The 15,906-nt window shown below is 36.0% G+C and overlaps 1 protein-coding gene across 2 annotated transcripts in view; it reads left to right on the forward strand.

Annotated features, from left to right (window-relative positions):
- Positions 1 to 15,906, forward strand: part of CDKL5 (cyclin dependent kinase like 5) — a 131,861-nt gene that overhangs the window by 96,126 nt on the left and 19,829 nt on the right. For both annotated transcript variants that reach the window (XM_017812288.1, XM_017812289.1), the window contains exons 10-14: positions 1,678 to 1,758; positions 5,980 to 6,140; positions 8,353 to 9,382; positions 12,703 to 12,808; positions 14,319 to 14,442. In XM_017812288.1, the coding sequence (XP_017667777.1) occupies positions 1,678 to 1,758; positions 5,980 to 6,140; positions 8,353 to 9,382; positions 12,703 to 12,808; positions 14,319 to 14,442 (1,502 nt within the window). The remainder of the gene's footprint in view (positions 1 to 1,677; positions 1,759 to 5,979; positions 6,141 to 8,352; positions 9,383 to 12,702; positions 12,809 to 14,318; positions 14,443 to 15,906) is intronic.

Raw genomic sequence — 15,906 nt, forward strand, 5'->3', positions numbered from 1 at the left:
ACGACAGTGACATGGCCTCTCGTAGAGAATAGTTTTTGAATACTGAAGTAAAGTCTGAATAATGGCGTAAACTTCAAAAATACTACAAAAATATTGGTTCGGAATATGATAGTCATTAGTTAATTCTGGGGGAAAATTGTCCCATATTATAAGACAAACTTAAAAGTACATTTTTTCTGAATGTAGCATAACTTTAAGTAGTGAAAGATTTTCTGTTGCATAGCAGATAGAAGGCATGCTGTGATCAAGCCAATTACTATTTACAAGCTGGATCTGGTGCTTGGTATTCACAAGATAGAAACTAGCCCATGATGTGGATTTTTTTATCCATATACTTAGACTTAGTGAATTTCTACATTCCTGTAACTGTGAGTACTAGCATATTGTAACACAAAATTAAAAACAAGTCTAATACAAACACTCCAGCACCACATGCATATGTATACAGATGCACATTTGTTGACTTTCTGTCCTTTCTTTCTGCCCATATCCTTCATATATACATATATATATATACGTATACACACACCAAAACCACGTTTTTTCTTTCTCCTGAGGTTTAGAGAGTATTTAGTGATATCTCTCCAATTCTTTTGAGGAGGAAAACACCCATGGTATGTTGAAGGCCCAAGGAAATAAAATAATATGGGATCAGAAAGTACCAATAGGCTCATGCCTCTATGGAAAATGTGAGTGGCAATGTAGGGCTGTAAATATTATTCTATAAATAAATTATATGAATAATCTGAACAATTCCAGTGAATAGTGACTATTGCTTTGCATGACTTCAACATATTTTCATGTTTCCCTGATCATTCTGGATATAAAATCTTTATGATTGTCATTCTACATGAAGACAAGAACATTTTGCCATTTGATTCATGTAAAAATTGGAAGACACATGGAAGCCTTAGTTTACCTAAGTTACTATGTAAGATCAACATAGCGGACTTGGACTTAAAAAGATTCTCAATTATTCATAAACCTCTTAAAAATAAAGTGAAGTAAAAAGAAAAATACAGAGACTATTTAGGAACAAACACATTCAAACTAATGTTCTTTCAGTTTCCTTTGAAGTTCACATAAGGTAATTTATGAAAAGTAATGCTAGTACAAATAATGGGTGCCCCCTGTAGTGTGCACTTCTCATGGTCTTCCCAGATCTCACTGCAGTGTGACCACAGCAGTAATCCTGAACCTTAAACCTTTGGGGTTTCAGCATTTTTCACTAAAAACATTTTGGAATTGTTTGTTAATCTTTGGTATTTACCTAATAATTTGCACTCTCGAATTCTTTCAAAGCTATTTTTAATTTTTTTTTTCCTTTTAAATATAGGTTACTTATGTTAGTTCTGAATCTACTTTAAACCTCCTACCTCTTGTCAATCATAATGCCACAAAAAATCTTAAGTTGATTACTTCTCACTTGAGGAGGTTTCTTGGCTGCCCAAATAATCAAGAATACTTTCTTTGGTTGACTAGATGCTTATCATATCAACAGTTACTTGTTTCATTATAGCATTTTATGATGTTTCATAAACCACTAACGTTTTCAGTGCTTATGTTTCCCATTAATTACATGCTTTGATTTCACTGTGTAGTTTTTAATTTTTGAAACATTGTATTTATGTATATCTTGTTTATATTATAAGTATATTTACCCTGTATTTTTTACAGTTTCCAGCAGTCAATCATCCACAGTCTTTAGAGAGAAGATACTTGGGAATTTTAAGTGGTGTATTGCTTGACCTTATGAAGGTAGGGAAATGTCTTTTATTTTCTGTCTGTAATATGTAGGAAAAGATGTAAGTGGCTTTTGACCTTTGTTTCCTAATATAATACATCTTAAAAGTACCTGTGAACTTCCTTTTGCGATATTTTGATATCACAATTGTTTGTAGTAAGGCTTGGTATTTTCCAGGAATGAGGAAAATATTCCTTGCAAATGCTGGGAGGTTCTGTTCAAATTTGACTGATTTGATAAACCATACATAGTCCAGACAAAAGCATCACTATCCTTTGTAGCACTATGCATTCATACCAACATACATTCAGATGCACCAGCTGCCTTAGTAATACTGGAGCAGAAGGTCTCAACCCACCATTTATGTAGATAAATACACAGAGTATTAGGCTAACCTGAGTTGTTCATTTGCTGTTGGGTAAGCATGTGGATGTCGACAGTTGTCAAAGTTGACACAAACCCAGTTTTGGGTTTTTACCCAAACTGTTAATCTGCTTCCTGTCACTCACCTCTACACAAGTGTGTATGTTAGGTTACTCTTCAGCCCTGATTTGGAATAAGTCAGCATGGCCCAACTAGGATACAGTCCTGAGATACCTTCTTTTAGGGAATTAGGAGAAGCTAGCTCCCCTCAAAATGGCCAAGCACTGTAAAGCACTGTGCTATGCATTTGTGCTGTATTCCTGGGTATGAAACATGTATTGTTGTCTTTACTACTGTACTATAAAAACATTACCATGATCAGCTACAGTACAACCCTCACATTATTTCTTCCCAGTCAGCTGGAAAAAAAAAAAAAAGTCATAGTGTCAAAAATTTGGTTTAGAATCACAAAACCACTTAAGAGTTAAAGGCAATATGGGACAAATATGAAGTGTGGATATGACTAATCAACTCTAAATGAATTTTATGGTCCCAAGACCAACTGCACCAGTTGTCTTGTAAAACAGAGATCACCAGCTTTGGGATATACTTGGGTGTTTACTTGCTTTTAGCAGTATTGTTGTAGCCAGCAGAAATCCTCAAATTTGCTCTACTCTTTTCATCCACACAACCAGTTCAAATCACTTACATTTAATCTCCTTACCTTATGAAGAGAGTCAGCATAGCTTTTACCTTGGTTTCATGGAGTCTGCAAAATTAAATACCTCAGTGCATATAGCTGCTCATTTTAGAATTATACTTTCTCCTCTATTTTCTAATTCACAGAAATTGTTTTTTCTGGCATCATAGTTAGCTGTAGCTCAAGCTCTGGTAGCATATATTGCAAACCACCAATTTCAAGATTCATTATTTTATTTTTATCCTAATTTTTGTGTTATATCTGGGTGTCATTTAGGTTCTTTTGATTTGATTTAAAAGCCGCAAAGTTGTGAAAAGAAGCACTTGAATTTTAGGGAAACACAGTTTTCCAAATAATTTCATTCTTTCCATCTTTTCTATCCGTGTTTCTCCCTATGAGGTGAGAAAGGTCAGGAATTCTGCAGAAGAGATATTTTGTGTTTGACCTACATTACTTAATTCAGGAGTTGGAACCTTGTTAAACAATGAGCAGACTACAAGAAGAGAACAGAGGAGACTTGTGGTTAAGTTGCATGCTATAAATGCTGCAGAGACTTTGTTGTATGCCTGTCTCTTCTGCAAAAAATGGACACTCTGACACATGTCCACACTTGTGTTCCTCATTATCTGCATTCCCAGGGACCTCAGGTCTGATTACTAGATTACTGAATAACCCACGCTTCAACTTATGCCAGCTAAAGGAGTGAATTATTAATATATTTATTTAGAGAGCATTTCTGGACTAGATTAATGAAGAGGCATCTATTTGACTTCCTTGCTTTGTTGCTCTGGTCCTCTGCTCTCCTTCACATGTGATGACTTGGTGAAAAAAGATGTTTCAGTCTTTTCCTTGTCATCTGTCATTCACTTGTCTCTCCCATTCAGCACCAGACATGAATTTTCTCTGAGCTTTTGTTTGCTACTAGAGTACTTGTAGAACCCCTTCTTTTTACCCTTGATGTTCTTCACTTGCTTTAGCTCCAGCTGGACTTTGACTTTCTGAGGTGGCCTAACCTTTGTTCCAACACACTGCTTTTAAAGCCTCCGTTGTATCCTGTCCTTGACTCTATTCTCCCATTTTGCATTTTTGTTCATTAAGAAACTCCCTGTTTAGCCAGTCTGAACCCATAAAAAATTTTGTGGTCATTGGTACAATAAGATGCTTTTCCTGAACACTCAATAAATTTTATGTAAAAATCAAGTGGCTCTCCTGGACACCTTTCCACTGATGGCAGTTCTTCAGGAGATTCCGCCCAGTAATTCCTTATAGAAGCTGAAATTTACTCCCCTGAAGTCCTGGGTCCTATCTCTGATATTTATCTTCCTACCGGCCATTTCATTCCTAACTGTAATCATCTCGTGCTTGCTACAGCTCGGAGTGTCTTTTCTGATCAGATTTGTCACCAGTACTTTACTGCTGGTGAACAGCAGCTCAAGTAGACTGAAGTCCTGTCCTTGCCTAATTTGCCTCTCCAGCAGCTGCACTAGGAAATTGCCACCAACATAGTCTAGAAACCTCCTGGAACATGTACACAGTCTGGATGTCTGGATAGCTGAAGTCTGCCATGTGGATGAGGACCTGTGATCAGGAGACTTTTCACAGAATCACAGAATCAATTAGATTGGAAAAGACCTCTGAGATCATCAAGTCCAACCTATGAACTTTTGCTTCTTTTTGTACAGAGTTGTCCTCTTCATCTTCTTCATGCTCTTCAATGTGTGGTTGGTAGCAAACTCCTACCATAACATCACAATATGGAATGTTACTCTTCTCCCTCTCCACCCCCTTCCTTCTGAAACCAATTGTAACCATCACTGATTGTGCCTCAGCCATGAGCCCTGTCCCACTATTTCTCTGTGGTTCACAGCCTTGGGATTCCCTTTGAACCCCAGTTCTCCTTGCTTGTTGTCCAGGCTGTGTAAGTTAGTGTACAGGCACTGGAGGGAAACCTCTGGACATCCTCTTTTCTGAGGAGGAATGTAGAAATCACGTGGCCTTCTCATGTTTTGAGCCACTGTAGTGATAAGCACCAGAAAAAAAGGGAAAAGAAGTAGTTAACCATTCAGTACACAGTTTGTGAACTTGAAAAAGGAAGATAATGCATACTGTGTGACCAAACAGCATAGGAATGTAGTCACTTCCTTTTTTTTTCTGAGCATTTTTCATGAAGTGCAGGGATCCTGTGAAGGGAAAACCAGTGTGTGATCAAGTGAATGCCTGAATACTGCATTAATACTGCAGACATGCATTGTGTGTGTGTATGCACATGCATGTTCTTTTCTGTTAAACATATACAACCCTTAAAAAATAGCTATTCTTTTTACTTAATAGCCATTCAAACTTTTAACCTTGCTGACAGTCGTACATGTTTGAATATTCCAAGGTAAGTTTTGTATTGCTCTGTTCCTGCAAGGAACCTTTCCAACTCTACCAAAATACCCAAGCTACTGTTTCCAATTTTGTGATTAAATATTTTCTACATGTCAAAAAGTGCCTTGTTTAGAATCACAACAGAGATAACAGAGTTGTAAAGCAAATGTCATTGTGAATGCATTGTAAACAGTTAAGAGAATTCTTTAGAAATATGGGTGGACCTGAACCCCAGAAGTTAAAGCCAGAACTCTTACATTTGTATATTTTTAAAAATACTAAGTTTAAAATACTGTTTGGTTTTGGATAAAAATGTTCCCATATGCTTGTTCTGTTTGTTTGTAAAGTCTGTTTCATCGTAGCATTTTTTTACTATTTAATATTTTTAATTCAAAACAACAGTAAGGTATATCCTGAAAAATATGTTTAAAATACATATATTTTAAAAGTGGATAGATATATACATAAAACACATTAGAAAAATTTTAGATATTTTTGTGTTTTAAACATATTTTAACTGTCATTAGCTGTGTATATATATAATTACATGCGTATAGAATATATATTTCATAATTAGCAAGGCTGAGATCTTTCATCTCTTAAGTAGAATATAGGATTTGTAAGTGTTTATTTTGTTTCATATGTAGTTTAATGCACCATCAAATTGTTCTAGCAGTTATATCTAATCCCAGAAACTCTGGAGAGTAAAAAATTATCCCAATAATGTTCTATATTTTATTACATTTTTTGCTGATGCAAATACAAATACTAACATTTAAACTTTGGGATTTGTTTTTCAAAGAACCTACTGAAGTTAGATCCAGCAGATAGATATTTGACAGAACAATGTTTGAACCATCCTTCGTTTCAAACCCAAAGACTCTTGGATCGCTGTGGAAGTTCCCCTTCACGGTCAGCTAAGAGAAAACCTTACCATGCAGACAGCAACACATTATCTAACAGGTAAATGTAGTCTTGTCACTGTTCTCACTGACATGTGCTCTGCCAATGAGTGAGTTGTTATGTTTACATGCAACATCATCTACAAGAAAAGTAGTTGTTTGACCATTTAGACGCATTGAGACATACATACTGTTCCGTGTGCCTCACAACAGAGGAAGGAGACAGAGTTTTAATGTACTGCAGCTACTCAAGCTGAAATCTTTGCTAACTTTCTGTGCTGAAGCCATTTCTGCATAAAAAAAAAAAAAAAGAAGTTGGCTTACTAACCTTAAAAAAATGTTAGCCTTTTTCTTGGAGAACAATAGGAATTTTGTGGTTTGGAAGATGCCCGAGATTCCAAAGGAATGCTCTTTTCCTTGGAAAGCTAGCATTGCTGTATATGCACAAATCTGTCCAAGATTTAAAAGTTCAAAATTCACACAGATTTTTAGCAGCTAAATGTCCTGAAAGTTGTGTGCATTGATCATGCTTCGAGTGGGAGATGAACAGAATTTTGTCTGCAGTTGCAGTTATGGATCAAGTCTAGTCTATTTGAACTCAAAGCTGGACGTGTTTGCTCAGTGGCTGCCTTGTTCGACCCACACAGCTTGAGAGAAGCCACTGTTTTAATACCCCAGTGAACCAGGTTTACTGGTGGTTAAAATACTTCCGTACAAAAAGCCTCATGGTATTCCTTTGACAAAAGCTTTCCTAAAGGTCGCCCTCTGAAATATGCAGAATGTTAGTGGCTTTTAATCCTGCTGGCCATGTTTTTCTTTAGCTGTTTCTGTGAAATTCAAAAAATTGCTCCTCATTTTAGGATTTGGGGTGATGACATTTATAATTTATATTTTTCCAGAGATACACTTCAAAACGTTTTAGCTGCCCTTGCAGATATTTAGAAGTTTTACCATTAGACATGCGGCATGAGAAAGAAAAACCTAGATCTGTGGGAAACTTGTTGTCTAAAAGGCTTGCCTAGCTGCATGATTTAAAAATACTAGGTTCCTTATATCTCTAAAGTTTTAGAAAATACACTTCCTGCTAACTAAAAAGTATTTTAAACTGGCATTAAAATTGCTAACACTTAGAAACTGTAATAGAATGCATAATTAGATCACTGAAAGTGGTTGGCACAAAAATCCTAGATATAAAAATGGCTAGCCTTATCCAATTATAATTATCAAAAGGATCAACAAAGGTACAGTGAGCTCTCACTTCAACCCTCAGTAATATATCTGAATTACATTATCGTAGATTTGCTACAGAAATAAGTTAATTGCTCAGGTCCGTCAAGGCAAACAAGTCCAGCTGCAGCACTACTCAGTCATGGCTAGTTTGCAGTGCCAGCTTAAGTCCAGAAGAATACCAGAAAATCTGAGATAATAAATCCTGCTCAAATTAATTCAGACTGAGCGTTTGCAGAATCAACTCATATCTCAGTCCTGTAATCCCAAAACCAGAAGAGCTGGAAAGCAGAGGTTAAGAACATCACCAAGTAGCTCTGTACCAAGTCAGTCTGGGGTCAGAGCATTTCAGGTGTAGCTTTGGGGATGAGTTAGTGTGCCAAGAACTGGGATAGTGCCAAGTTCCACAAAAGTTGGGGTTCCTTAGGTAAGTTTTGGGTTTGGTGTCACAGAGTTTGCTGTGCTCTGAGTGAGCTCAGGCTCACTCCATCTCTATGTCTTTACCAGCAGAATAACTTCTTTCCCCCTCCTTTCCCCTTCCCTCCCCCTCCAAATCAGGAATACATTAGATAGCCTGGAGCATTGATTGTATCAGGATTTTTTGACAGTGATGACATACTTTATTGTTCTACCTTCCTTTGATATGCCAGGTGTACTTTAGATTCTTTTTAGGTGGATATACAGCTAATTTTCATAACGTAGTGCTTACCCTAGTGATGTGCACATATAGTACTTACATATATGCATAAATGTGTAAATATATGTTGGAATTTCTATTATTAGATCTGATATCTTCATTTTTTTTGTCAGCAAAATCCATTAACCAAAGCTGAGTTAGTCCATCAGAATATAACCAGAAACAACAATATACTAACACTTACAGATTTTAGTGGAGCTTCTGATGCCTCAGTTGGCAGTATTTGATCTTACTGCAGTTAAATTTTGTGGGTTTAAATGGCAACTGAAATGAGTGTACTTTTTTGAAGTTATTAATACATGAATATGTAATCTGGTATATTAATGCTTCTTTATGCATTTTAATATAGAAATCAAGCCAGCAAAAGTTCTGCTTTGCAGTCACACCACAGATCAAACAGCAAGGATATGCAGACACTAGGGGCTGGCGGGCCAAGAGAAGAGGGTCTTCCAGCAAATGAAAGCTTTTTAAATGGAAACCTTCCTGGACCTGCAATTAGTCCAATGCATGCAAAAAAACCAAGCAACACACCTGGATCTGGCAACAAGGATATAGCCAATAATAACATGCCACCACACCTTCTCAGCCCAAAGGACACAAAGGGAAAAACAGAATTTGATTTTAATGTGGACACCAAAAGTTCTGACAGTTCAGGTACAAAGTACCTGAAGTCCAACACCAGATCTCAACAGAACCGGCACTCATTTATGGAAACCTCTCAAAGCAAAACTGGGACGCTGCAGCCCGGCGACAAGCACAGCCGCCACAGCTACATCGACACTATCCCACAGTCTTCTAAGAGTCCTTCCTATCGAACAAAGTCAAAGAGCCATGGAGTTCTGACAGACTCTAAATCCGTGGGCAACCTTTCTGAGGCCAGGGCCCAAGCTGCAGAACCAAACACCAGTAGGTATTTTCCATCCAGCTGTATGGACTTGAACTCTCCTACCAGTCCAAGTGCTCCCCGACACGGTGATAACAGAACTTTGCTCAGTCCGTCTGGGAGGAATAACCGCAGTGAGGGCACCCTGGACACCCGAAGACCATCAACTAGACACTCCAAAACAATGGAGGAGTTAAAACTGCCAGATCACATGGATGGAAGCCATTCCCACTCTCTATCTGCTCCACATGAATCTTTTTCCTATGGTCTAGGTTATACCAGTCCTTTTTCTTCACAGCAGCGCCCTCATAGACACTCTATGTATGTGAGCCGGGACAGAGTGAGGTCAAAGGGCTCAGAGGGTGGCTTAAGCATAGGGCAAGGGATGGCAGCCAGAGCAAACAGCCTGCAACTGTTATCTCCACAGGTGCAGCATAAGTCACTCACAAGATCTGTTGGCTCATCACGAGAAGACTGTACGGAAGATTCTAATAGGGTTAGTCCAAAATATTGCCTCTTATGGGAAAGCTTATCTTTCTCTTTTTACTTCATGTGTGGAGAGTGTCCTGTTTTCAGTCTTCTTTTTGTTTGTTTGCAGTTATTTATTTATTCGTCTTGTTGTAAGGCAAGGAATGTTGGGGTTTTTTCAGAAGAATATTTCAAGGTGCTTTTAAAAAATGGACTATGAATACCATTATGCTAAAGTACCGAAATGCGAGAACAGAAAAAAAATGTCTCTGAAATTAAAATTTCATTAGTAGTTCTTAGACTTTGGTTACATTGTCTGATGTAATTTTTATCGTATCATTTTGCTTAATTAACTCTCTCATTTGTGTTTTTATTTAGCTTTTCCTGTACCTATTTATGTTATGAATGCCAATGTCAATTTTTGAAATGAGTGTTTCATTTACTTATAGCAGGACATTACTGATGAAATGCCATAATTTACTAAAGTAATATCAAAGCTTGCAATATTTCTTTAGATGAGTATGATAAATAGCTGGGGTAGTCTAGAGATTTTTGTGTTGTAGAGGCCACTGGTAATTGACTCCTTACAGTTCCACTAGATACCTGATTGTGTTTTTCTGTGAGCGTTAATGAGGGAGTAGATGAAGGGCTAGTTCTGGTGTTGATTTACATTCCTTTACAACACTTCTGAATTATCTGATGTGTTACAGATCAGCTGTATAAAGATGACTGCATTTGTCCTCAAATCTTTAAACTCCTATAGTAACAAAACGGTGCAGAGACAAGTATAAAAAAGAGTGTTTCTCTGTACCTGCACGTGTGATAAACTAAAGACAATGGAGAGAACATTTAGTTCAGATTTGTTGACAAATTGAAGGAAGTCAGAGTGCTTCAAATATTATGTAAGGTCCAAACGTTATGGTTTACTCTGAGAAACTAAAATACTCTGTCTACCTTGTTCATCTAAGAAATATGTGTAGTTTGCTTAATAGTGGTCTACAAGTACCATAAAAAAGAGTTTTCAGGTAGTGGTTGCCTCTTCAGTCCAGAAGAGAAAAAAAGACATAATATGTTTTGTCATACTTACCACATGTCCTCCATTCAGGATTATGTGTATTTACACATCAGAAAGTATCAAAGTAGGAGAAATGCAATGGATTAATAATAATAAAAAAAAAAGGCTACCCAAAAGGAATTACAGCAGCTCCATTTCAAAACCATTTTTTTCTTTGTGTACTTATTTTTCTTTCTCATTTCAGTCAAATTAAATGTTACTTATTCAGGATATTACTGTCGAAGAGCAATAATATAAACATTTCAGCTTTTGATTGTAAAAGCTCATGCTACCTTGTATTCTTCAGTCCATTAGGATCTTTTTCTGCATTATGCAGCAGTTAGTAATTTGAAGTAATTTTGATTTTACTTTCTGTTATTTAGAGGCTGATTGTTTTTCGAATGAATGATCAGATCATTCTTTGTCTTTTGAAAATTGTTTGACAAATTTTTATTTTAATTAGAAAAATTGATGTGTATCTTAATGCTTAAGGTTTTGTTGATTTTCGTTCGCTTTGGAAATTTTGGAAAGCCTATTTATTTGTAAAGACCTTGCCTTTATCTCTTATGGTCAATATTTTTTAAACTTAAGCCTTCAGTTAATGCTTTTAAATATGTATTTCAACCATTAGAAGTGTGAAAGGAAAACGACTTCTGAAATGGATGTCAACTCTGTAAATTCACAAAGCTGTTTTTTGTTTGTTTATACTGCTTTCAGTAACAAATCAGACTTAAATTGTCAATCTTCCTATGCCTCTTAAAGGCATTTTCACAAAGTCATTCTTTGACTCCTTCCTATCTTCACTTTTCCCCACCCCTCTTCTGTATTCTACATTAGGAATCAGAAAATTTCACACTCCTCAGGATTAGTGATCTAAAAAAATCATTAGTAACACAAATATTCTCAAACATTGCTTATTGTTTTCCTTTTTTCTCACTTCCATGTTTCTAATTTCTCACTGATTTTCTCTTTAGCTCTACCAAGTCTTTTTAAAGAAAAACATTCTTTGTCAGGCTTTAAATCTTATTTTAAAAACAAAATCAACAAAAAACTTGCATTCAGTATTAGTTTTAGGGCTTTTCAAGTCTCAGTTCAACTCTTTTGTTGTAAGAGTTCTTTTTACTTTTAAATTAAATATGCATGAAAAGGGTTTAAGAAGAAAATCAAGTACAGGTTGCTATTACTGTCTCATATTTGAAATTTAACTGCTGACAAAGAAGAGGTACCTAATACAAGTAGTAATCAAATGCCTCAGCCTCTGTGAAATTTTAGAAGAATCCAACTGTGATTTGAAGCATTCTTTTAGCTTCAGTTCTGGTCTTGGCATGTATTCAATGTTTGTTTAATCTGTGAGAGTGAGACCAGATCATCATCGACAAAAGGCAAAGTAGATTTTGCAAATCACTCATGCAGTGAATTGAAATCCCAGTTCTTAATTCTGGTTGGGGTTTTTTATGGTTTTGATTTTTAATCTTTATCCTTCTTGGACATTCTAGATTTCAATTCATATGGAGATTTTAATAGTTCCCTGTGGGACCTTGTAGAGGGCATTGAATTTTATCTGGTCAGTCCATACTGCAGGACGAAATTGCAGCACCTGATTAATTTAAGAGAGGGGTTAAACCATATTGGGTGGCAAATTATGTGCATATGGATGTTTCCAAGGACGCACTTTTGTTTGAAGTACTTCCAGGAAGTACTGCATTCAGAAAAATAGAATTAATTAAAAGTAATTATATTCCATTTGCTGTCCTGTCTGACTAAACTATTCGCCTATGGATTTCTTAGTTCAGAGATTTCCTCGTATTTTGCATATGGTAGATTTTATGACTGTTGGTACCTCTAGGTACTGCTGTTTAATAGCTGATAAGGGATGATAGTGCTTTGGTATTGCAATTATCACAAATTATATGCATTTCCTGTTTGCTTTTTAAATTTGCTAGTAGCAGAGTGACATCAGAAATTAATTTAAGGCCTGCCTTAAAAGATTCTTCCAGAGACATTAGAGCTGTATTGCATTCACAGTAAAAATCTGAGGGTTTGAATCAGGCTCAAGTTTTTAAAATTGCAACTTAGAGGCAAAATTCTGTTAATGCCATTTTTGTCATTTTGGAAAAGCAAAACCAACAAATTGTTGACTACATAGTCTGTGATTTGATACTGGCAGTTATTAATAACATGAAAGGAAAATTTTGTGGTCAAGTTTGGAGTTCTGTTGCTTATGTATGTTAGTTAAAAGCTGCAAATCAGTTTATAGTCTTTAATTTTAAATAGTTTGTTGTTCTTTTGCTTAGGGTGGAGCATATCATGATCCACACACAGAAGATGGAGCATCTACTAAGGAAAATAGAATTCTGTATAATGACCCTGTTCCGAGAAGAGTTGGCAGCTTTTACAGAGGTAATTTTATTGTGGATCTTTCAAATTTAATCAAGAATTTTAGTATGGAATATAAATGAAGTAGTAGAAAGGGATACAGAGGATTAACATGAACAACTACAAGAAGAAGCACATTTACATAATCCAGTTCAGAATAAATATTAAAACAGGGTTATGTATGTGCATATTTATATATGTATACATACATACATGCGTGCATGAATGTGTGTCTGTATATACACTCACAAAAATAGATACTGTTCTATTGTGACACACAAAAGATGGCAATTTCTGAGCAGCTGCTTCATGGCTAAACCTGGGTAATTGTTTAAAAAAAGATAATAAGAAACTAATTACTGTCCTGCAAGCGTTAGGAGACTTGTGGGACTCCCCTGAACCTAAAGAAGGCCCAATCAGCTGAAATTCGATTATGAGTCACCTAATAACCCTAAGTAGAGTCACAAATCTCCCTCTGATCCTCCTCAGGTTTGACCAGTTGGCTGATGACCTGATTTAGACATGTTAAAATCTGTGGCAATCCTTTCAAGTGTCCCACTGCAATATTAAAACCTGTGAGCAATATTAAAGCTCATACTGGTTTGAGCAATGCTTTTGAGTGTAAGGTTTTGTCACACATGCATCAGAGAATCTTTAAGAATCCTCAATCCTGAATCGCTTTTATTAATCCTTATAACACTCCTAAAATTGGACATGGATTATCCGTCTTTTTTATACATTGTGAAACAAAAGTTCCAAAAAAGACTGACTTTCCATAAGTCATGTGCTAAGGAAACTCTAGGTCTGGGGATTATTTAATTCCTTTTTATAAACTGGAGGTTTTTTCCTCTTTAACTAGATCTATCAAACAAATATATTTTAGATGGACTTAATTATTGCTTTGGGATAATGGTACTATATTTAAATAATAGTTTGATGATATTACATGCAAAATCAGTGATAATAATATGTACAAGTAACTGTGAAAAAAGTAAATTCATATATATGTAATTCTTAAGTAGTGACTTAATACAAAGGTTATTAGCGTGTACTTTAGTACTACAGCTTGAACAAAAACTTACAGATTCAGTTTTGATAGACAGTGTAATGTGATGCTGCATTAATGCTGCAAGTAGTGTCTGATTAATTTTTAATCAAGTGCAGGTGTTTCTGGTGGTACTCATAATTCTAATAAATTTATGTGCTGGGTATGTACAGTGTATTTTCAAAATCACAGTATGTCTGTTTGAAAAATACATATCTGATAATAATATCTGATTTTGACACTTTAATTTTTAGTCCATTATCTCTTATTCTTAGTTACCTTAAAATCCAAAGTAATTTTTTTCAGGATGGTCTCATTTTACAACTAATATTACCTTGCAACTATCACAGAATGACAGCTTTTTTTTCAATTGTACCTAAAGTGCTAGTGTGTCTTCATGCTCTTGATCCTGTAAGAGGGAGAGAGGAAGCAGAAAGCTGGGATTTTTGGCAGAGCTCAGTGTACATTGTTTGCCATTTCTCTGTTCAGTTCCATCTCCGCGTCCAGAGAGTACGTACATAGAAAACAACGTGTCAAACAGAGCCTCTGTGTTACCAGCAGACAGCAGCACGGTGGCAAACCACTCAAAAAGACAAACCACCTTTGATACCTGGTGAGTTGTTATTTACAGAGATGTGTAGAGAATGGAAGGGAAAAAAGGGGTTTTGAACAGGAGGAAAAAAAAACCCACGCTTTTCTTAAGATTTGCAGTTGTCTGTGTGCTGAGTTGCTTCCTCCGACTATACTGGCATAGCATGGCATGTTTTCTGTCCCCTTTTGAGCAGCAAGAAATACTTCATCACACCATAACATGAGTGCATTAAAGTTAATATACTTTTGTCTTTCACAATTTTTTTCCATTATTAATCTTCAGTTAAAGATAGTACAAAGTGCTTGTGTGCATATAGTATGGATAGCAATCTGTGGGTTCCAGAAGCATGAATTGTCATACAAATGGAAAAAATATCAAAGTGCATGTTTCCATATATACGATAGGACTGTATTAATGAATATTTCCACCCTACAATGGGGACCACTGCCCTTTTTGTTTACGCACCACAGAAGGAAATGAATGGGGAAAATGGACTAAGCAACATCTTAACGGTGTATATTGATTTTAAAAGATTAAAAGCATCACATGGCTCCATTATATAACATAAAACACTTAACTGTAATTATGCTAATAAAATGACTGCATATGCATAGCTTTGCAGGACTTCAAGGGAAATACCTTAATTTTGTTTCTCTGAGAGCTGTTTGGCTCTAAAATACTCTTAATCTTCTACTTCGTTCAATCACGATAAAGCACACTGAATAAAAATAAACCAATGGAGCTTCAAAGGATTGGTGGGAGGAATGGACTGTGTACATTTGCACGGTTCAGCTATGCTTCATACCACTCTCTGAAACACTTCTCTCTGGAAGTGTGATAAAGTCATGCTATCAAAGAACTGTTTCAGTGGTTTGTTGACTTAATGTGTTTTCACAGGAACAACCTGTGTATTATGTGCTTAAAATAGAGAGGGGGTGGGGGGTTGGGGGATGGTGGCTAATTGGTATTTCAGCTTGTGTTGAGGTTATATACCTGTGTCAGTAATAGAAGATGTTTACTCCAGAACCTTTGTCACCTGCTCTGATTCACTAGAGTCTGCTTCCTGTCCTTCAGTAGCTCCACCTACATCCATTTTGTGGAAGTTAGCTGAGGAAACCGATCATTTATGTAAAAAGGTGGTACTTGTGATTTATGTGGCTAAAGAAGGTATTTATTCCTACTGTTGAATCCTTTTACATATTTTGTTGTCCTTCGTACCTGGATCTTTCTATCTTGCATATGACATAAGACATGGAATCTTGTTTTGCTTTATATATTATTCAACAATATATTGCCTTGACTGCAAAGAAACATGTAATGTTATTTTAACTCTGAACTGAAATAATAGCCTATGTTATTAGAGCTGGTTGGGAATTTCTTTTACAAAGTTGGTTTTTTTCATTTACGATGAAAAATTGTCAAAACCAAAACTTTTCAAAGGAACATCCACTAACTTTTATTGTGAAGATTCTTCAACTCCAGGAT

Source organism: Lepidothrix coronata, unplaced genomic scaffold (genome assembly GCF_001604755.1).
Source record: "Lepidothrix coronata isolate B3197 unplaced genomic scaffold, Lepidothrix_coronata-1.0 Scaffold35, whole genome shotgun sequence".
Lineage (NCBI taxonomy): Eukaryota > Metazoa > Chordata > Aves > Passeriformes > Pipridae > Lepidothrix > Lepidothrix coronata.